This window comes from Canis lupus, chromosome 17 (assembly GCF_011100685.1).
Source record: "Canis lupus familiaris isolate Mischka breed German Shepherd chromosome 17, alternate assembly UU_Cfam_GSD_1.0, whole genome shotgun sequence".
NCBI lineage: Eukaryota > Metazoa > Chordata > Mammalia > Carnivora > Canidae > Canis > Canis lupus.
Genome location: NC_049238.1, coordinates 30,597,141 through 30,620,860, shown reverse-complemented (window position 1 = coordinate 30,620,860; position 23,720 = coordinate 30,597,141). Strand labels below are relative to the sequence as shown.

Genomic DNA, 23,720 nt, shown 5'->3' with positions numbered 1-23,720 from the left:
TGCTTTATGGGTCTGTAGCTTTCCTTTTAATGTCTGCAGAACTTTTTCACCTTCACAAACTGAAACTCTGTACCCATGACACTCCCATTTTTCCCCTCCCCCTCAGTGCCTGGTAACTACCATTCTCCTCTGTCTCCATGAATTTATTCTAGGTACTTCATATAAATAGAATCATACAATATTTGTTATTTTGTGGCTGGCTTATTTCATTTAGTATAATGTCATCAAAGTCAAGGACATCTTTTAACCAGTTTTTTTTTTTTTTTAATTCTTCGTTAGTGTGCACCTAAGTTGATAGAGTTGTCCTTTGTCTGCGCTTGTGACTTGGATAAGTCATAATGTTATCTGTCTAGCCCCCAAAGAGAGGAGTTGGGCATGGGGTTAGGTAAGATGTTAGATAGTTTAAAACTGTTTTAAGACTCTAATGTTTCTTAATTTGTTCTAGGATTTGCAGAGGATTCTTATGTATTTAAATAAAAAGACTAACTGATGCTTTGTGGTCAGAATATGTATATTACTCTATCCACAATTTGGATGTTGATTGTTAATAACCTATCTCCTTAATTAGGTAGATTTACAAGATTAAAATTTTCATCTGTGGTGCTTTTGTGGGGGAATGTCTCTCAACTAGGAAGGGTCTCCTCTTTTATTGTAGTGTTACTTGAAACTTTAATTTCATCTCTTTTGTCAGTTTTTCCTCCTAGCTATGATAAGTTACTATGGTCTTTATTTTTCCAATCTGCCCATTGAAGGGTGTAGGCCTTCAAACAGGAAGTTGTGTGTGTTCTGACATTGACCTGGCTGGACCACCAACTCTGTTTAAAGTTTACCTAGCTTGTTTCACTTCATTGCTAGGGAGTGTTATCTTGCCTATGGTGAAATAAGAATTTATTTCTTATTGGGCAGCCCAGGTGGCTCAGTGGTTTAGTGCTGCCTTCGGCCCAGGGCATGATTCTGGAGACCTGGGATCGAGTTCTATGTCGGGCTCCCTGCATGGAGCCTGCTTCTCCTGCCTATGTCTCTGCCTCTCTCTCTCTCTCATGAATAAGTAAATAAAAATCTTAAAAAAAAAAAAAGAATTTGTTTCTTATTATTTAGAGTAGGTAGGGTTTCTTTATTATTGATAATTATATTACATTGGTAAGTCTTTTTGGCAAGGCTTATGTTTATTCTCTATAGAATTTGATTATATTTAAAGTTCAGGTGTTTTTAGATTACTTTTTACCATTGAGATTCATTCTAAAAGATCTCTTTTTTTTACTGAAGGACTAAGATTATTTTTGGAATTCTGAGTTTTAAGGCTTTTTTTCATCTCCCCAGTAGTAAATGGCACCAGTTTACTGTATTTCAGTTCTTAGATTTATTTTTAGTAACTTATGACAAATATCTTTTTACAGTGAGACTGCTTTTAGAATTCCCTAGAATGCTTCTGAAGGGCAGGAAAGTTTGTTCTTGTGTACTGTTGTAGCCCTAGAACCTAGAACGGTAGCTGATACGTGGTAGGGGTTCAGTGAATACTTGCTGAGTGAATGTATGAATATGTTTCATGGAGCTTATCAGTATTCAGTATGATATAGTGATAGACTTCTTCAAGTTTTACCTTTCTTCTCTCTCTTTAAAAAAAGATTTAGAGAGAGAATATGAGTGTATGAGTGGGGGGAGGGCAAAAGGAGAGAATCTCAAGCAGGTTCCCTGCTGATTGTGGATCCTGACTCTGGGCTCCATCTCACCACCCATGACATCATGACCAAGACCAAGAGTCTGACGTCCAACCAACTGAGCTACCCAGGTGCTCCTCTTTCATACTTTTGTTGACTAGTAAATTTAGTGGTTTTTAAACATTTCCGTAACAGGGTGAACTAGGAAACCATGATACATAGTAGATTTTTTTTATGAGACTTTTTTTTTTTTTTTGAGACATCAATTCTTTTTAAGTTTTGGAGAAGGTAAGATTAGCAAATATGTTGGCCTGTGATTTCAGTCATGTCTGCTTTTTAAAATTTGTTTTTACTTTCTTGTCTGTGTAATTGATTTTAGGAATAATAAAAGGGATCGTATTTCTTCCATATATCTTACCCATGCTCAAAAGGAAACACATTGAAGCTTAGTAAAATTTTTTGTGTTCATTTATTGAACAAATATTTTGAGTGCCTACTGCAGGTCAGGCGTTATTCTATGTCCTGGGAATACTGATCTGTGTTTTTTCTATGTCCTGGGAATACTGATCTATGTTTTGAGACAAAAAAAAAAAAAAAAAAAGACAAAACTTCCTTCTTCATGGAACATACATTCAGGTGACATCATGGAACTTACAGTCTCATACATTCTCATAGATACATAAGACAAGTAAAATATAGAATAAAAATTGATTAACAGGGTGGATTCTTTTAAGTTGTTCCTATAGGTTGGACCTTTTAAAAATAATTTATCAAGTACCACTTTGGCATTGTTAGGGGAATGAGAAGCCACATGTGAGAGCCTAAAATGGGGTAAGACACTTTGGTAGGAACAATTTGGTAAACAGGTGGAATTTATACCGTGTGCTCTGAAGACTCACGCAAGAAGTGCAGTCCAAAGCCATGTAAAGATAACCACCTGTAGTGTCAGCAGTATTCTTAGGAATTCATAAAAGTTAGAGTTTCTTGATTGCTGGCTCAGTCCACGCAGAGAACAGGTGGAACAAAGGTATAGATCTGCTAAACAACATACATATTTAGAATAGTGATCTTTTTGGTATGGCAGAAAAAGTGTGTGTGTGTGTGTGTGTGTGTGTGTGTGTGTGTGTGTGTGTGTTAGGGGGATCGTAGGGACTATTGGGAGCAGAGATAGGAAAAGTAAATTAAAAAAATTAAAAGTGGGTTGTATACAACAGAACTCCAGAGTTCTATAGATAAATGGGGAACTGCAGATGACTTTTTTATTTTTATTTTTTTATTTTTTTTTTTTTTTTAAAATTTTTTTTAATTTTTATTTATTTATGATAGTCACACAGAGAGAAAGAGAGAGAGGCAGAGACACAGGCAGAGGGAGAAGCAGGCTCCACGCACCAGGAGCCCGATGTGGGATTCGATCCCGGGTCTCCAGGATCGCGCCCTGGGCCAAAGGCAGGCGCCAAACCGCTGCGCCACCCAAGGATCCCCAGATGACTTTTTTAAAAAAGATTTTATTTATTTACTTATTTGGGCATGGGACAGAGGGAGAGAATCTCAAGCAGAGCCCAACTTGGAGCTCCATCTTACCACCCATGAGATCATGACCTGAGCTGAAACCAAGAGTCATGCTTAACCAACTGAACCACCCAGGCACCTCTGCAGATAACATTTTAGGACAGTAGCATGATTCCATTTCTTGTTGAGAAAATTAAGTGACTATGGAAGGATGGGTTGGAGAATATAGCATGGAGGTATAAGAAGACCTATGTGGAGCATCCAAAATATAGTCCAAGGGGCAAGACCACCATTGGGCTTGTTTAGGGGATATCATAATCTCTCTAATCCTTGGAAGGGCCCCTCCTGAAGTGCAAGTCCTTAGTATATAATGTAAATAGAGTTATGCCATGAGGTAGCTTTGTCACCAACAGGGATGAAGGGGCCTTAAGTTGAAGACACTGAAAAGTGAAGAAGACTGCAAGAGAATTTTGTGATTGATAAGATTGGTAACCTATTGGGGATGGGAGTTTTGTGGGATAATAATAACTATAGGATGGCTTGAAGTTTAAGGCTGATTTTTACATTAGATGATGGTCTAGACAACACTTTTTTTTTTCCCCACCTTAAATCTGTTTTTCATAAATTGTTTCATTCCTCATTGAGCCTACTTTAAACATCTTTACTCTTAATGTGACCTTTGCTATCTGTTTTGGACTATGTATCTAAGCTTGTTAAAAGTATTTCTGAAACAAATGAATTTTTCCTGTGGGTTACTTTTGAGTAAAGGGTATGTGGGCTAAAGTATAGGGATCTTGATATCTGTCAAACTTATTCATTTATTGTGTCCCAGAATTAATTTTCCAGATAAATTATCTTATTATGTATTAATTTTTATGTTATTTCACGATATTTAATTATAACCGTCTAGCCCTGTGGTTTAGGTAGAACATTTTATTTGGAAAATTTTAAACATAACCAAAGATAGGATAGTATAATGAACTCCAATGTATGTATCAACATTTTGTTGGTCTTGTTTCATCCGTATACCTCCCTGCACTTTTATTTTTTTGCTGGAATATTTTAAAGCAAATGCCGGGCATATTTTTTTACCATAAGTACTTGAGTATTTAACAGATAAGAACTCTGTTATTGTTAGTATTACCCACAGTACCGTTATCACACCAAACAGTCATTTTTACTGTGAGTTAGCACTGCCTAGTAAAATATCCTGTCAGGGTTCAGATGTCCCTTTTGGTTTTAAAAAAGGCTTTTTTTTTTCTCTTTTAAACCAAAAAAACAATTGGACTGTTTGAATCTGATTCTAAATAAGTGTTTTGGTTATTTTTAAAGTTGGTATTTTTTAAAGAGAAAATTAAGGCAGCGTGAAAACATTTTAGTATAAGCTATTTTAAGAGAGGAGTGCTTTTTTGACAGCCATTCTTTCTGGAACTTAGTTTTGCTTATTTGTACAAGATGTCACAATAGCTAGTATCTATTTTTTGTGATTTTTAAACATAGGAAATCTTCAAAATGGGGAGAAAGTGGGTATGATCTCACTTATCTAGAAGCCTAGGGAATGAAAATGTGAGATTTGAGATGTTTAGTTTGTAGGAGACTGTCTCTAAGACCAAAGCACCTCAGATAGGACTTGGAATTGCTTTTGTAACTACTTGTGTAATGTTAAAGTGTATTTTATCTTGCTGGGCTTACCTGCCTCATTTGTAAAATAAAGAATGGGTGATTTCTTACACTTCTCATTAATTAGTTCTTAACTTTTTGTGTTTTATTTTACATTTATGCTTGACTTTAACAGGATTCCCAAAGTTGGATTGGTGGAAACAATGAACCATTGACTGGCTTTACGTGGCGAGGTGGTTGTGAAAGAGAAACAACAGGCATACAAGTCTGGAATGAAGTATTTGTGATCGACAGACCTAATGGAACAAAAGTAAATGTTTATACTTTCTTTCTGTTTTTTTTCCTCCCATATTCTTTTTTTGATCTCTTTCCTGGTATTAAAGATCAAAACACAGAACTGTTAATGCGATGTTAACTTTAACATAACATATATGGATTATCATGTCAAAACGTGTGAGATACTTAGAGTACTTTCCTTGACTTTATTACTGATTTTGACATTTATCATTTTAAATTTGGTTTTAATAGTCACTGTTGGTAAAAAAAAAAAAAAAAAATTGGTCACTGTTGGTGAATATTTTACTTAGTATTTTAAACTTTTAAATTCCTAGGTGGCTGTGCTGCTAATGGATACCCAGGGTGCCTTTGATAGCCAGTCAACTATCAAAGACTGCGCAACGGTGTTCGCTCTGAGCACCATGACTAGCTCTGTCCAGGTGAGACACGAAATGGCATGGTATAATCAGTTCAGATAATCCTAATACCTTTGCTCTTTCTTCAAATGCTTTTTGAAAACAAAACAGATGAGCATAGGGTAAGTGGATGGGAGAGAGGGAAGCAAACCTGAACTGGTAAAGGACTCCACTATAGAGAACAACTGAGGGTTGCTGGAGAGGAGGTGGGTGGGGGATGGGCTAAATGGGTGATCTGGATTAAGGAGGGCACTTGTTTTGTTGAGTACTGGGTGTTATATGTAAGTGATGAATCACTAAATTCTCCTGAAATCAATATTACATTATATGTTAACTAACTAGAATTTAAATAAAAATTTGAAAAAGAAAAAAAATGATCCACATTGAAAAACAAATGTCTTTTGATTGAAGAAAGAAGGATTAAAATTAGAGTTATTTACATTTCCATGCTTTTCTGGTTCACAGTGTGGAATTTCATACTTTGAGTGGTTAGCTAGGAAGTAATAAACCAATAACCAATCCCTTTGTTTTTTCATCATAGCATCTATACTTTTTTTTAAGATTTATTTATTTGAGAGAAAAGACAAGTGAGAAAGTGAGAGTGTGTGCGCAAACCTGTGGGAGCGAAGAGAGACAGAGGTAGAAACAGAATCTCGAGCAGACTGCGCTGAGCACAGAGCCCTACATGGGGCTTGATCTCAACAACCCTGAGATCATGACCAGAGCCAAAACCAAGAGTTGGAGGCTTAATCCACTGAGCTACTCAGGCACCCCTATGCTTGCTTGATTTTTCTCTCTTTTCTTTTCTTTTCTTTTCTTTTCTTTTCTTTTCTTTTCTTTTCTTTTCTTTTCTTTTCTTTCTTTTCTTTTCTATTCTATTTTCGTTTTCTTTCTTTTCTTTTTTCCTTTCTTCTTTCTTTTTAAAGATACCGCATGTTATCTTTTTTCTTTTCTTTTCTTTTCTTTTTTTTTTAAGATTTTATTTATTTATTCACAACAGACACAGAGAAAGAGAGAGGCAGAGACACAGGCAGAGGGAGAAGCAGGCTTCATGCAGGGAGCCTGATGTGGGACTTGATCCTGGGTCTCCAGGATCACACCCCGGGCCAAAGGCGGCGCTAAACCGCTGGGCCACCGGGGTTGCCCCGCATGTTATCTTTAATTGAATTCAGTCATATGGTTCCCAGCTATATTATAGAGTATGTCTTTTATGTTTTGGCTAAACCAATAAAGAAAAGATCCCAAGTAATTAAACTTAGTTTTCTACTTGATATGTATGACAACTAGTACTTGATTATTTGGTGGTAGTAGAGGCAGAAGAATTAATTCATATTAAACTTACAAAATGTTATGTGATGGTCCTATAATACTCTAAGGACTTATAGGAACCATTTGATTTAGTAAAATCCCTTCTGTTTTTCACTTACTCTGTACTTGAATTGTGTTTTTTATTATATCAAGTTCTGGTCTCTTCAAGCTAGTCCATCTCTTTTCTGTATAATTTAGGCTGATGGACTGATTTAAACTACCACATGTCATTTTGTATCTCTTTACTTTTTTTCCCCTGAGATCATCTGTGGTTGATGCTCCTCTGGCTGAAGAGTGAATTATTGAGTATGGTGGTTAGCCCTAGCTGGTGGTGATGTACGCAGAAGTATATGTGCAAACAGTAGAAGTATATGCTCCTCAGATGATGTTTCTTATTGATGGTAGATCATAGGTGGTACTGTCATAGCATCTTGGAATTTTGCTAATGGTTTCTGGTAATATCTGGAACATATGTCCAGTCTCTTATAAGTTCCCATTTCCTTCCTTCCTCATTTTGAAATACCTAGCTGTCAGAATGAAAAGAAATTTTGGATATTATTATGAGATAAAACAGGAATGCTTTTCAGAGTGGCTTCTGTTTTTTTTTAGGGCCGGTGAGCTCTGGTACTGCCAATTAAATAATGCTTTTGGGAACCCTTACAATATCTTTTCTCCATTTTGTTCTACCTTTTTTTTCTCTGATCTTGCAGGGTGGCACTACTGCCATTCCCTTGAGGCAAGCAGAAGCCAGTCTTTGTGCACTTCAGATTAGCTGGCTCTGTAGCTTGCCTTAAGTTATAATGAAGGAATTCTCTGTCCTGAAATTTGTACCTTGGTGTTCTTTTGTCAATTTATTTAACTTCACGATAGTAGGTGGCCTGGTTTTAGACAATCACTTAAAGCCATTCCACCACTTTCTTATCTGTAAAATGAGGATTTTACCCATCTTGCATGTGATTGTTGTGTGGAGGCAGAAATAAGATCTAAATGAGATAATATAGAAGAAGATACTTTGCAAACTATGAACAATGAAGGTGAAAATTATTTTCATTTTTTTCTTCATCTTTGAGGTTACATTTTTCTTTCATAAATTATCTGGTTGGTCGATCAATGACAAATCCATTTGTCATTTATTCTTTCAACAAGTGATTGTTAAGCATCTATTAAGTAAAATACAATATACTAAGTACTAATGATCTAAGATAAACAAGTCTCTCTTTGTGATTTGCAACCTGGCCCAGACAATGAAAATATCTTGACCTGTTTTCTAAAACCTAAGATCCCTATGGGTAGGAATAGGTTGGTCATGCTTTCAGATTTTACATTTAGCTCTAGTATAATCACCTCAGTCATTAACTACTTTTTAAGTTCCATGTTTGGAGTTAGTCTGTTGAGAATGTCATTTTAGGTTTGCTGGCCTGTTTTGGCTATTTATATTTTTGACATCCACGTGATTCAGCTAGATTATCACTTATTTGCCATTAGAACAAATTGTTCTATTTTTGGAGTAACCCTATTTTCTTAGACCTGAGTTATTTTTCTGCAGGGGTGACATCTGTGGATACTCACTTTTCTCCCTCGGCAGACTGTCACTTTTTAGCCTGACTTGGAAGGATTGGACCTCTTTTGCAATTCCAGTCTTTTCTCCAGTTTTCCTTCCTTGACAGCACGCAAATCTTCAGCTCTGGGCTCTGTGCCCTGTAAAGCCTCATAAAAGATTCTAGAAAGGGCAAGAGTGCCACCTACTGTTATATTTTTCAGCTATCATAGGCTGGTAAAATGTTCATTTTAAGTTATTTAGACCAATGATTTACTTGAAGTAAAAAAAAGCCATGTAAAGTTGATGATAGTCAAGGCACACACTAAATAACTATAAACTATATCTGTCTATCCATCCATCTGTCCAAACACATCTGTTTATCTATCCATCCACCCACCCAAACACACACTCTTAAGATTATACTAGGGAGGAGTATATTTTTGCAGAATTATGTCCATTGACTTAGGAAAATAATTGTGGAAACAGTCTTCACTGTTAAAAAAAATGATCATGTCACAACATTAAAGAAACTTTGGGAAGGAGGAAAAAAAATCCTTATTACATAATATACCTTTAAAAAAATATCTGCCACTTTCTAGACCCCTTATGTATGTTTTCATGATTTTTGCGTAATTTACCGCCACTACTTCCCCCCTTAATGTTTTATCCTGTTAGGAAAAAAGAAAATTCTTTTCATGTGCCACTGGTTAAGCTAATGGCTAGGTGATTCTTTTGTGCTGATGTATAAAATACCCTTAATTTCAACAAGTAAAGTTGTACACAGCTAGGTATTAAAAAAAATGGATAAAAACTACAATTTTGTTTTAACAGGTATATAATTTGTCTCAGAATATTCAAGAAGATGATCTTCAACACTTGCAAGTATGTATTTCTCAAAGAATGTGTGCCAAAGAATTGAAAATATAATTCTTACTTGTGACTTTCCATCTAGAAACCTATTATAGTGTAAGAAGATTCAGTATTACATGGTTTTAAACTGAAATATAACTTCTTAGCTAGAAGAAATTTTAATGTATAACTAGTCTGTTAGAAAATTAAATGCTTGACTTTCAAATGATTTTAAAGGCTCTGACATCTATATGGTCTTACATAGAACGGCTTTATAGATAAATGTCTTCTTTCAATCTATTTGGGGGCATTATTTTAAATAACTTGCTTTAATAGTTATTTACAGAGTACGGCAGACTTGCAATGGAAGAAATCTACCAGAAACCATTTCAGGTAAATAAGTATTTTATCATTTTTAAAAACTTACATATAAAAAGCTGTCAAGCCACTTTATCTTTTAAGTCTGAAGATAAGAGGATATTATAACAAACTCATTTTTATTTTTATTTATTTTTATTTTTATTTTATTTTATTTTTTTTCAAACTCATTTTTAGTAACAGATTCAGTGTAGTTGAAACTAATGTAATTACCACCTGTAGTGGGCTAACAAGAGTAGGAAATAGAACAAATGAATATAGTTAGATTGTTAATGCTATGCTTAGATTAAGAGGTTAATGTTTCTCTTAATTAGATGTAATTTAATTCCTAAACTTGAGACAGTCATGTAAGTTTCTTTATACATGGAAAACTATTACAAAATATTGTAGGTTTTTTGTAGTTATTCTTAATTTTGGTTTCATATAGAAAATTTCACAATTTATTATATCTCTCCCTTCCTTCCATTCCCTCAATCCCCATATTTTTTACTCCTGTTAAATGCCAGGTACAGAATATTAAGTCAGAAATAAACCTAGGTGGAGTTATTTGAGAAGTATATGCTCTGTTTGCTTCTGTAGAGTCCTGTTGTGACAGAGATTTAAATTAATAAAAGCAAAGCTAATTTCAGGTGGTTTCTTTTTTCAAGTAAGTGTAATTTGTAAGTTGACATTAGTACTGTTTAGTCAGATGTGTTATAATAGGTGAGAATGACTCCACCCTGTTTGCTCATCAGTATGTGAAGTACTTACTGTGTGACAGCTGATGATCTTTAGTGTTGGTGGGTTTATATTGATTCTGCCTCAGTCTTATGTGACTCAGGTGATCACTTTTATGAAATATCGGGGCAGGCTATGGCTTTATTTTCTGTCTAGGGATGAAATATACTGTATTTGGCCCAAATCAGTTTTTCCTAATTGGGATAATTCTGTCACCCAGGGGACATTTGCCAATGTCTGGAGACATTTTTGGTTGTTACAGTTTTGGAGGGAGGTTAATGCTGCTGGCCTAGTGCATAGAGGCCAGAAATACTTCTCACCAACCAGCCACATGCAGAATTGTCTGGTTCAAATTATCAGTAAGGCTGCGATTGAGAAACCAAAGCATATATGAATAAGAAATTCAGTGAAAAGAATCAGTTGGTCTAGAATTAGATTAATTGCTGTTAGTTATACAACCTTGACTTAAAATTATGATCTGTATGCCCTAATAATGCCTTTTGTTGATTTTTTTAAGATCCCGTATTATTGCCTCTGGTGACTCTTCAAATACCATGAAGTTCTCAAATGGAAGCAATTGCTTGGTATAGGGGCTAGGAGTGTGTGTTGTAGGCTTAGGTAGGACCTTGCTAGAACTATGAGCAGTATTAACCATTTGGTTACTATAACTTTTCATAGGGATTGTTTAGGGGAGTGGTTGTTAAATTGTTTAGTGATTTTTTTTTTTTTTTTTGTAAAATTTTGTAAGAAATGATTTCTACTTTTTTCTGTCTGTAGACACTAATGTTTTTGATTCGAGACTGGAGTTATCCTTATGAACATTCATATGGTTTGGAAGGTGGAAAACAATTCCTTGAAAAGAGATTGCAGGTAAGCCCCCATTTCCTAGTGAGGAGAGCATAATAAGCATGAAGCCAGATGAAGGAGTCTGCTGTCTGGACTGTTGCTTAGACTTCCTGTCTCTTAAGTGTTGCCACTATAAATTGCATATCCCAAATTAGCCTATATAGAATTGATGAAAAGTAGATTGGTTGTACTCCTGTACAATATTCAAAGGATAAAATTTTGAAGGAGACTAACTTTTTTGATCTACTTGCATGTGTCTCTTTTTGGCATAGCTGAGCTTTCCAAACAATTGGAACAGACTAGGTATAGGTAATATGATATACATACATTGAACACAGATGATGTGTTCTGTCCAAAGAATACTGTCTCTTAGAGTGACAGCATATAGAGCTAGAAGAAGGATCTTAACCAAATCTAATTCAGCTTCCTTTTTTAAATATATAATGTAACTGAACCCAGAAAAGTGACTTGCCTTTGGTCTCTTAACTAATTGTTGATAACTGGAACTAGGACCCTAATGTCCAGACTCCTGATCCATGCAACATGCTACATTAAAGCATTCCTAGAAAATAACCTCACAACATGATCCTTTGTTCCTGAGGTGTACCCTCCTATCGAAGTACTTGGGGGAAATTATCAGGTCAGATGTATCCATCTACTCACATACACAAAAGTTACATGAAAATCTCTTAATTTGTAAGTGGTAGGGTCCTCACTTTTGGGTAATAAAGTTTTATTGCCTGTAGGATGATGTATTTAGTTTCTCAACTACATTAAAAAACTCGGGGCATAATATAATTTTCTTATTAAAAAAATAAGAGGGAAACCAATTCCTCGTTCTTGGCTATTGGAAAGGCATTTCCAGACCCTATTGTCAGAGATAATTTCAATCATCAGAGTTTTCTCTGGTTTATTCAGAAGAAATGAATACAGAGCATATCAGACATACTAACTAAACTCAGAATTTTTTTGAACTTCAAAGACCACGTTTTGTTTTTGTTTTTATCTTATTGAAATGATACAGGAAAGTGCTCAAGTTGTAAGCGCAGCTTGATAAATTTATACAAATGAATGTAGCCATCTTCGGTACTCACCAGAAGTACCCACCTTCATCTATTACCCCCCAGCCCTCTACTTGTATCCTGACCTCTGACGAGCTTTGTGTGTACTTTTTAGGAAAGGAATCATATACATCATGTATTCTTTTGTGTCTAGCTTCGTTTGCTAGTATTATGTTTCTTAGATATTGTTACATGTAGTTAGTTCATTCAGTCTCATTGTTATGCAGTATTCTATTGTATGACTGGACAACAATTTCTTCATTCTACTCTTGATGGAGATTTAGGTAGTTTCAAGGTTTTGTTGATTATAAATAGTGCATCGTTTTTTAAAATGGTGTTTGAGAAGAGTCATTGAGAGAGTATGTGAATTATACTGAGATGAGTAGTTATTAAACGAAATCTAAATTTAAGATTTTCTTCTAGAAAACACATAGCAATCTCTCTTCCCAAAACACTGATAACTAGCATAAATCATAAATAGTCATTTGGGGTAAGTAGTGAAATCCCAACAAGTTTCAAATATTTTTAGACTGCATTGGAGCTTTTTCATTTTTAGCTGTTATTTTGCTCGGGGGTTGACCTTTTTATTTGTAGGCAAATTAGTACTTTGTTTTTCTCTTTGCTGTTACAAGTACTTTAAAGGCAAATTCTTTTTTTTTTTTTTAAAGATTTTATTTATTTATTCATGATAGAGAGAGAGAGAGAGAGAGAGAGAGAGAGGCAGAGACACAGGCAAAGGGAGAAGCAGGCTCCATGCAGGGAGCCCGACGTGGGACTCGATCCCGGGTCTCCAGGATCGCGCCCTGAGCCAAAGGCAGGCGCCAAACCGCTGCGCCACCCAGGGATCCCTAAAGGCAAATTCTTAATTTATCTACTGGTTTGTAAACCACAACCACTACTTGTTAGTCTGGTGTTAGATAGTATGATTAATTATTATTTGTATTTTTTCATCCGTTCGCAGCAAACATGGGGGAAAACATCTTTTCTAGTTTTCAGATAAAGTGGGGTCTTACCAAAGTGGTCAGAAATGGGTCTTTAGTAAAATTTTATGTTGTCAAAAAACACCCATCTGGAAGTAGCATTGGAGTTAAGTGTGCACACTTGTGAGTATGCATGTGTATTTTCTTTAAAACAACTTCTTCTTCTTCTTTTCCAACTCCTCCCCCTCCTCCTCCTCCTCCTCTTCCTTCTTCTTCTTCTTTTTTTTTTTTTTTTTATTGTTTGCATCTTCACCCTGTTTCTTTCTCCCCTCAGGTAAAACAGAATCAACATGAAGAGCTACAGAATGTAAGGAAGCACATTCACAATTGTTTCTCAAATCTTGGTTGCTTCCTTTTGCCACATCCTGGTCTTAAAGTTGCAACTAATCCTAGTTTTGATGGGAGATTGAAAGGTGGGAATTCCCATTCTTGCTAAAATCAGAACTTTAATTTTTTAGAGGCTGAGAGTTTAAAAGAAAAATACATGGTTCCTTAATGTTTTGTTTTGTACTGGAAGATAGTTTAATGAGGTGATTTTAATGCTGTGTGGTCTGTCTAGCTTTCCATTGGGTTTGTCACAGACACCTAGTGTATGGATTAGCATATTTTATAATGTGATCTGTTGCTTAGCACTAGTGTCCTAAAAATTCCAAAGGCTGAGAACATTTCAGTATTTCATCTGTTTGCAGTCTGTAAAATGTTTTACTAATATATTGTATTCATGTAATCAGATTTAAGACTGTTTTAGGGATGATGCAAATTTTTAGGTATGTTTTAGGATTAAATGTGATGGCTAAAGGCTGGAGGAATAATGAAAGTTTTACAATATAGCTGGAAATACAAAATCTAGTATTAAAATTTAGTATAATTTCAGGAATTGTTTGTCTTTTGAAAAAGACTTGGAATTTATTTTGGTAGATCGCAGTTTATTATTTGAGCTGAAAAAATTATTGGAGGATGAGGGAAATGGAATAGCAGAATAAGAGGAGTATTTTTTCCTAGGAGATAGGTGTTTGGATGAAATTTTTTTTTAAAATAAATCTACTCAAGTAATAAATACTGTATGTATATTGTCGTTTTCATGAAACAAGATTTTATGAATCTTTACCAGAGGGGACTGCTTTTAATCTTTCTTTCTTTTCTTGACTAACATGCTGGCTTTTATCTCATCTCCTCCAGATATTGATGAAGATTTTAAAAGAGAGCTTCGAAATCTAGTTCCATTGCTGCTTGCCCCTGAAAATTTGGTAGAAAAAGAGATAAGTGGATCTAAAGTCACTTGTAGAGATCTTGTAGAATACTTTAAGGTAAAACTACATTAAATGACTTTGTCTCAGTTAGAAGTATAGCTGACTTAAAATTGATATGTATGTATACTTTAAAGCAAAAAAGTGAGGTTTATATATAGTTTCTTTTTCTACTTTGAATCGGCTATATCAGTTTTTAAGGATAGTTAAAATTACAGCAGACAACTTGTATCTCTTAGACAGTGATTTTATTTGTTTATGGAATTATCCTGCTTTTTCTTCAGCTCTGATATGAAGAGAAGACCATTCACCATATAATTGTCATACCATTCTATCATTTGTGAATGATGATAAATAATTGGGAATGTAATTCTGCATCTTGAGTTCTCATAAAAGCCTTCTCTCTGAGTTCTTGAAAACTTGATAAGAGCAACTGAAAGTACAAAACTGGTTTCTGAGTTTAAGTAAATTACTCATAGATTTTTTTTTTTTTTTTTCTCTCTCTCTCTCTCTCTCTCTCTGCTCTTTTCTAGTCCTCATAGCTTGCTTGCCAGAACAAAACCATTGTCAGGGTTCTTTCTGTTCATAGTAGTTAGAGATGGAAGGGAAATTCCAGTTGAAAGTATATTTTGGGTCATTTATTGGACAGTTGATGTTCACTTTCATACTATTTTTGTTATGAATTAATTTAGAGGTAGTAAGGAGTTAAGATGAGCAATTCCTATATGAACTTACCAAAAACTTTCATTTTTCCTTCTTATCCTTAAAGCATAAATTAGGTAATTTTTTTCTTGAACTGGAATATAATTTAACTTGGTCAAAGTGAAATATTGAGTAAAAATATTTTCTAACATTTAAAACAATGGCAGGAGGGAAGAATTATGAATGTCTTTTCATAAAGTAGATGGCGTTGTATAAATAATTTTTATATATGAGATAACTTATGCAAGTTGGAATTATATTTAGAAACAATCTCTAGGATATTATTTAGCAACTTTTTTGCAACATGTATTTTTAATAATGTTGAGAATAGGGTTAACTTTGGAAATGAGAGTCTATGATTTTTAAGATTTTAATTTCCTTTTTTTTATTTTTTTATTTAGAATTTTTTCCTAGACTTCCCTTTTACAAGCATGAATTATTTTTATATTAAATGGTTTTTCTTCCTTCATGATGTAGAGCCAAGTTGTTTAACCTGCCAATATAATGTCTTTTGTATTTTTAGGCTTATATTAAAATTTATCAAGGAGAGGAACTTCCACATCCAAAGTCCATGCTTCAGGTAGTGTGTGTGTTGTACATATATTTATGAAGGAAAAAAGTCTTTGGTTTAGAAATAAGTGCTGGAGATGGAGTTGTGCTTCTTTCAAGCAAATAATTTCTTTTGCAGGAGATGGCTTGATATGGGCCTCTCTGAACCAAATTTCTTCTGTTCTCTGAGCTTTGACCATAAACGTTGGAAATAAAGTTTATTTATCCCTTTGATATTAATGATTTAGAGCTGCCTCTAGTGCATATAGTTTTTTTCTTTTTTTCCCTCTCCTTTTTTAAAAGCTGTTCTTTTAGAGGTGCTTGGGTGGCTTAGTCAGTTAAGTGTCTGCCTCCAGCTCAGATCGTGATCCCAGTATCCTGGGATGGAACTCTAAGCTAGCTCCATGCTTAGTGGGGAGTCTGCTGCTCCCTCTGGTTTTGTTCTCTCTCTCTGTCAAATAAGTAAATAAAATCTTTTTTATAAAAAGTGTTCTTGGGATGCCTGGGTAGCTCAGTGGTTGAGTGTCTGCCTTTGTCTCAGGGCGTGATCCTGGAGTCCTGGAATTGAGTCCCACATTGGGCTCCCTGCATGAGGCCTGCTTCTCTCTCTGCCTGTGTCTCTGCCTCTCTCTGTCTCTGTCTCATTTTCTTGAGTAAATAAATAAAATCTTAAAAAAAAAAAAAGTGTTCTTTTGGGACAATGTTATTTTAACCTAGTTTTTTTTTTTTTTTAACCTAGTTCATTTTTTAAGAGAAGATGAGACAGCTTAATTTAAGAGATCAAGAATAATTGTTATTTTAATGTCCATCTGTTCTTGTAACTTTTAAATATTTTTTATTTTTTTTAATTTTTTTTTTAATTTTTTAATTTATTTATGATAGTCACAGAGAGAGAAAGAGAGAGAGGCAGAGACATAGGCAGAGGGAGAAGCAGACTCCATGCACCGGGAGCCCGATGTGGGATTCGATCCTGGGTCTCCAGGATCGCGTCCTGGGCCAAAGGCAGGAGCCAAACCGCTGCGCCACCCAGGGATCCCTGTTCTTGTAACTTTTATATCACTGTGTTCATACTGTTAATTTTTCACTTAAATTTATGTTTAATTTTTTTCAGATGCATTTCTAGGTGATATTTTTGGGCAATTTCTCAGTTTTATAGTAGATTAAACAGTATTTATTTCTACAGCTCCTGCAATAAGCTGTTTTGTCAATTTGAAAGTCTCTTGTATAATACTTATAGGAGAGAGAGCAAGCATTGGTTCTGTACATTTGGGGGCTTGACACATTTTATGATCATGTCTGATTCTTTGATTTCTTGAGCACATACGGATTTTTTTTACAATCCTTTTTTTCTTTTTTTTTTTTTTTTTAAGATTATTCGAGAGAGAGAGAACACAAGCAGAAGGGGCAGAGAGAAATCTCAAGCAGACTGCTGAGCACAGAGCCCAATTCAGGACTCAGTCTTATGACTCTTACTGAGCCAAAACCAAAAGTCGGATGCTAAGCCGACGAGCCACCCAGACACCTTAGCATACCCATTTTAATAAACCTAAGCAAAACAAAATTAGGCAGTCCTGTTAGAAGCAATTATTAGATATTTTATACTGGTCTTCCCTTCCATTGGAAAGGAAAACTGGAAGTCGATAATGTTTTCTCTGGTTCATTTTCAGGCATGTTCATTGTATATAATTTATTGTGTTAATCAGAATTTATAGAGTCATTGAATATCTTTTGCATAAAATTGACACATTTTGTTTTATTTTTTTAGGCAACAGCTGAAGCTAATAATCTTGCTGCAGTAGCAGGAGCAAGAGAGATCTATTGCAAAAGTATGGAGCAGGTTTGTAACCAACATTTAAATTTGACACTAGAGTAAGAGGATTTTTACATTTAAAATAATTGAACTAATTTGTGCTCCGCATGGATTATCACGTTATATCAGTTACTGATTCCCCTTTACCATCTCTACTGCAAATAAACTAAGAATATAATTCACATGGTTGGAGTGCAGGATACAGGTGGCAAGTTATTATATAAATTGTACTAAAATAGTTTTGACACATGATTCAGAGTGCTCTTATTAGTATCTTATGATGTAATATCAGTTTAAGGCCAATAACAACTTCTGTGCTAATCTTGCTAACTCAAACATTAAAATACCTTTTTTCTCTTTTTTACCCACTCTGTGCCAGCAGTCTTTTTGTATTCTAATGGTGTGTTGGTGGGCCAATGAAGTCAGGTATAGATTGCAGTATAATTGTTTCTGTCTTTACTGGGATTATTTATTTTGCCCAAGTCAGTTAAACATATAAGAAGTAATTTATGTGTAGGGTATTATGAACAAGTTTAAAACTCAACCATGTAGGTGGCTTGACTTTGAGACTAAAAACTGTGAGCAGGGAACTTCTTCCCAAATATAAATTACTTCTAGCCTGTAATGTGTCCTCCTGTAATTCTGTCTGTACAGGTATGTGGTGGGGACAAGCCTTACATTGCACCTTCAGATCTGGAGCGAAAACACCTGGATCTCAAGGAAGTGGCGATTAAACAGTTCCGTTCAGTAAAAAAAATGGGTGGAGATGAATTCTGCCATCGTTATCAGGACCAGCTTGAAGCTGAAATCGAAGAAACCTATGCAAATTTTATAAAGCACAATGATGGCAAAAATATCTTCTATGCTGCTCGTACCCCTGCCACACTGTTTGCAGTCATGTTTGCTATGTATATAATCTCAGGACTGACTGGCTTCATTGGCCTAAACTCTATAGCCGTCTTGTGTAACCTTATCATGGGGTTAGCACTGACATCTCTTTGTACTTGGGCATATGTAAAGTACTCTGGGGAGTTCAGAGAAATTGGAACAATGATTGATCAGATTGCTGAAACACTGTGGGAACAGGTTGGTATCTATCTTTTGGTTTTTCAGTGACTAATCTCATCCCTGTGACACTTCCCCACCCTTCTGCAGTATTTGCACACCTGCTTTTCTTTTGTATGAGGAATGTCAAGAGGATGTTTTCTGTTTTGTTTGGTTGTATAATATGAATATAAAAATGAACCGGAGAAATTTTTTCTTAAAGTCATAAATAATTATAGTGTGCTTTGATTAGCTTAAATCTGTAATATCCTTTGGATAGATTCTTAGTCATGGGCCTGATTATGCCACATGATGGGCAGGGCCAGAGTCTCTAAGGATTTTTTTCTTAGAGGAAAGAAAATAGAATCGGTATAAGGAAAAGAAATTTGGAAGTGCAATGCTTTAAGAAAGCAAAAGAAGTCTCTTAATAATACTGGCAAGAAGCAATGCATGCTTATTTGAGGAAAAATAGTGGATGGCATTCAGGTCTTTGTTGCCATCCATGAAGATAGTGGTGATTTGCTGATGTACTACAAGGAACAATCTTGTAGAGATTTCTTTTACCAAAGGAATTTTGTTTGACTTCTGTACTTTGGAAACACTACACTCTGAACAAAGCAAAGCACTACAAAGAGAACCAGCTTCTCTTAATCGTAATCTTTTACCTCAGCCAGAATTCAAATCATAATATTTTACCTCAAACCAGAATTCAGAGTCGGGCCTGACAAGAATCTACTAAGGAAAGCCATGTTGTATATTGGCCAACTGTGTGCTGGAATTGCCTGTGTTGAGAAAATTCCATTCAAGGATGTTATTAAAATGATCATCATGAAATACTTGAGCATCATGTCAAGGATCAGAAGGAAAGCTGCAGTTATTATTGACGGACAGTATAATAATGGCATTTTCAAATATCATTTCTGGGCCGATGAAGTAATTGAGCTTATTTTGAAGATCTAGGATATGCAGGTTCATGTTGGTTTTGGCATTAAGTTTAAAGACTGACGAAGTAAATAATTTTTTGAAGGTTGATTGGGTATTGATTTTTCTTGTAATAATGTCATTATTTTATAAAGTGACCCACTATATTAATTTGGATTTTGTATTTATTCTTCAGAGAAATGCTCGATTTATTTGGATCTGATTTGGAAGCTTGTGTTTGGATATTTGTTAAATTTAACCTTTTATCTAAAAAAATCTCACTCTTCATATTCCTTTGATATCTTCTAATAGAGGATGGATTAAAAGCTATCAACAATCTCACTTTAAAAAAAATTACCTACTTTAAAATTTTGGACCATTACTAATTTTCTGCAGCATGAATTTTAATCATTGTACAGTGTTTTCTTTTGAAAGCCAGTCATTCTCCTGTATAGCATTGATTCTAGGACTTTAGAGGTGCCATTATTACAAAATAATTAAATGGAAGAATCTAAAGTGTGTAAAATTATTTTCAGTGTAGTGAAGGTAAGTTGATCACTAGTCAGAGATCTGTGCTGTGTCAACAAACCTTGCCTAAATTTTCTTGCATTTCTCTTTTCTTTTGCTTCAGAGGAGTCCCAGGAAGGTGAGAAACCCACAAAGTCTCCGATTCTTGTAGTCTTAAACTCTTTAACTTCAAGGCACTCTGAGTCATTGTCCTAACGAATCACTCCATGTTTTAGGTGTTTTCCAAACTGTTTGAAGTTACTAGACGTCGAATGGTCCATCGTGCTCTTTCATCAGCACAGCGACAGAGACTGTCATCCAACAATAACAAGAAGAAAAATTAGACAGTATTTTTAACTTTTTTCTCTATCTGAAGTGTTCCCACTAATACATGTAGGACAATAAGCAGGACCGTCTGGGCCGGTCTGCATAAATGCTGTATACTTACCAGATTTGATGCTGCATATAGGGTATGGAATTGCACATCCGTCTCCTAGGAATTGTAAATGGTTTGAATAGGAGGAAACTAGTTTTTGTTGCATTATCAGATGTCTAACTGCATTATTTGTAGCATCATAGCTTTTTTTGGGAGAAGCATCTTTTTATTTCCCACATTTCTGGTTATTTTCTTCATTGCTTTGAATTGAATTTTTATATCTATTTTTATATGTAACTCTTTTTTTACCTCATGTTTTTATTTGTTTTGCACATTTCTCATACCACAGGTATTGAAGCCCCTGGGTGATAATTTGATGGAGGAAAACATAAGGCAGTCTGTAACAAACTCTATCAAAGCAGGCCTGACTGACCAGGTGTCTCATCATGCCAGATTAAAGACAGACTGACAATTCATCTCCTCATGGACTCCACTCTCCCTTTTTTCATGCTTGCTGTACAATGAGAACTCAAATAAAAATAAACCAAAGTTTACAATCAACTGTAGAAGTAGTTTAGTATAACTGGCTTCACAGATGGCTGCCACAGAGTGTGAAAATTGTTTGTTGGTTTTAAGCATTCTGTTCTTGGCTCCTAAGACATGGAGATTGGCTGAGGAGCATTAGTTTATCATGCACATTTGTGCCATGTTTCTTTTATTTTCTTTTCCTTTTAATCTAATGTTAGTGAAATTTGTCTTATGTAAAAGGATATTTCAGGGAAATATTTTAAAAAATCTATTTAGAGTCTCTTTAACACCAGTGTCCCATTGAAATTTTAATTTTTAGTGAAGTTACAAATCACTGTATCAAGAATCAGAATGACAATGAAGCCTTTATTGAGCCACTACATTAAAAGTATATATTGCTTTACTGCCTTCAATACCAGTATTACATAAGTGCATGTATCAGAAATTTCACAGAAATTACATGACAACTCTTGTAGCTAAGAAAGTGATTCTGAGGTGTACATTTGTCTTGCCTTTTTAAATTTATAAACCTGCCCTAAAAGGAGATGCATATCTGGGAAACTGAACTGTCTTTATGCAGTTTAGCCTTCATGTACATAAAATATGCCATTAATTTTATTGGGGGAGAAATTCCATCCAAAAATGTTGCCTACAGCTATGAGTTAAGAGTGTCTGTACAGTGTGTAGCTTTTATTTTCTAAAATCACAGATAGGGCATGTATATGAATTATAAATATATAAATACGATTTTGTATTAAAAGTTTTGTAGTTTATGGCAAAATCTGGTTCTGTGGTAGGCTAAGTACAGTCCCTGTGAAGGAATGTTTGTGGCTCATGTCAGTGTGTGAATGCATAGACAATTTGAAGTTTTTGATATATTTGTGATATTTATCTTCTTGAGCACTGCAATCTCACCTCCCCCCCCCCAAGGGAATTCAATGGGAATGTTTATTGTGACTTTGTCCTCTGTTGCATTTTAAAGTTATTTCCTGTAATTTATTTTCAGTACATAATTAAAAATTTGTTGTATATATAAAATGAAACTTGTGATTCTTTTTTAAGGAATCCTTCAAGTATGTATTCCATTACATAAACCATGTTTGTTTAAACTGAAAAGAGCATGAGCAGGAAACACCCAAGTGAGAGCTCTAAGGTATTGTACCCAAAGCTGAGCTTGTAAAAATTATTTTTCTTTGTCTGTCTCTGTTAGGGAAAACTTGTTGTGATTAGCCTAGGTGTAGCTGGGGATTTGTTAATTTCTTTTCTCCCTCTTTCTCTCCTTTTTTTTTTTTTTTTGATGGTATATGTAAGGCTAATATTTAATATTTTTGCAATATTTTTGTAGCCTTCTTTATAAACACTTATTATTAAAGCACCTAGTTTGGTTTTTAAGTAAAGAAAATTCAGATGTTGAGTTGCATGCCTGAAAGCTCTAAATTTACTTCGGTTGATATATCTCCTCCCCTCCTTCTTTCAAATCCTGTTTTTATATGGATTGTATTTGTTTCCATCTGTATTAAATTGCTACCGACTCATCTGTTCTTAAAACATAAAGAATCTACTTGAAAAGTCTTTTTATTTCTTCTAACACCCTGTTTTATGAATGCTGTGGACTGTTTTTATGAATGAAAAAATAAAAAGTTTGTTGTATAATAGCAATTCTTCTGAAATTAAAGACAGAGCTTACCTTTTTTTTTTTTTTTTTAAACAACAACAACAACAACAAATCATAAGAGTTGTGAAATCTAGACCATGGATTTGTTAATATTTCTTATTGGAGAATGTGTTTCCACGAAGAAGATAAAATTCTATAAAGAATTCCAAGAAAAAACACTTTGGTTTCAGCTGGAAGACTGAAAATAATTGTTAAGTAAGAAGCAATAAAAGGGATTAAAGGCATATTCAAAACTGTTGACTGCACTAACTTTGGTGTTAGTATATTTTCTGTGGTACAATTTTGTAGTAGCCCATATAATATGACAGTTTTTTTTTTTTTTAAAGGAATGCTTAATGACAAATATTTATTTTCCTAATTAAGACACAAATAATTTACTTTTATGGGAGGGACAGTCCTTCACAACCCTGCTACTGTCGTGTGTGTGTGTGTGTGTGTATGTGTGTGTGTGTGTGTGTGTGTGTGTATATATATATATATATATATATATATATATATATATATATATATATAAATTTTTGTTTTGAAAGAGAGTGAGCAAGTGTATGAGCAGGGATGAAGAGAGAGGGGAAAGGAGGTGTGAGGGTTGAGGAGGTGAGAATCCCAAGCAGGCTTTTCATGCCCAGTGAGACCAATGTGAAGCTTCATCTCATGACCTGAGCTGAAATTAAGAGTTGGATGTTTAATGGACGGAGCCACCCAGGCACCTCTGACATACACATTTCTCATGAAGATAGCTAGTCCTCCTCATTTTACTGAACTTCCTCTGTAGAATTGAATAGCAGTATTTCACTTGTGAGGGTTATATTTTCAGAAAACTCTGACTTGGACTTGGGCTTTAGTTATTTCCAGAATTGGATGGGACTAGGGGCTTTATCCTTGTTGAAGGCATGGGTACTGTTGGTGTTAGTTACGTTGTTTCATTATTATGGGATTAAAGGAAGCTTGGTCTTAACTTGGTTAAGAACCTGTTAAAATTTCAGTAAACGCTGTGGTGGTGCTATTAGTGGTGCACTAGATAAATATTCAAAGTGGCCTTTCACAGTCTTCATAAGTGCATGCTTAGCCTTTTAACCAGGGAATCAGCTTTTTGATAAGCTGCTTATCTGCTAGGGGAGGTTACTTGGGTAGGTTCTCCAACTGTTAGACTTTATTCATGGTCGAATTCCTAAACTTTGATCAGAATCAATCTGTGCGTCTATT

The 23,720-nt window shown here is 34.9% G+C and overlaps 1 protein-coding gene across 5 annotated transcripts in view; it reads left to right on the top strand.

Annotated features, from left to right (window-relative positions):
- The window catches only part of ATL2 (atlastin GTPase 2), a 56,376-nt gene extending 33,875 nt beyond the window's left edge, over positions 1–22,501 (top strand). For 2 of the 5 annotated variants that reach the window (XM_038561299.1, XM_038561298.1), the window contains 12 exons: positions 4,963–5,097; positions 5,399–5,503; positions 9,159–9,209; positions 9,513–9,569; positions 11,049–11,141; positions 13,433–13,571; positions 14,338–14,465; positions 15,631–15,687; positions 17,422–17,493; positions 18,121–18,552; positions 20,063–20,077; positions 20,175–20,300. In XM_038561299.1, the coding sequence (XP_038417227.1) occupies positions 5,414–5,503; positions 9,159–9,209; positions 9,513–9,569; positions 11,049–11,141; positions 13,433–13,571; positions 14,338–14,465; positions 15,631–15,687; positions 17,422–17,493; positions 18,121–18,552; positions 20,063–20,077; positions 20,175–20,282 (1,242 nt within the window). In that variant the 5' untranslated portion in view covers positions 4,963–5,097; positions 5,399–5,413 and the 3' untranslated portion in view covers positions 20,283–20,300. The other 3 variants (XM_038561300.1, XM_038561296.1, XM_038561297.1) reach the window with 3 other exon arrangements.
- The last annotated feature ends 1,219 nt before the right edge of the window (positions 22,502–23,720 follow it).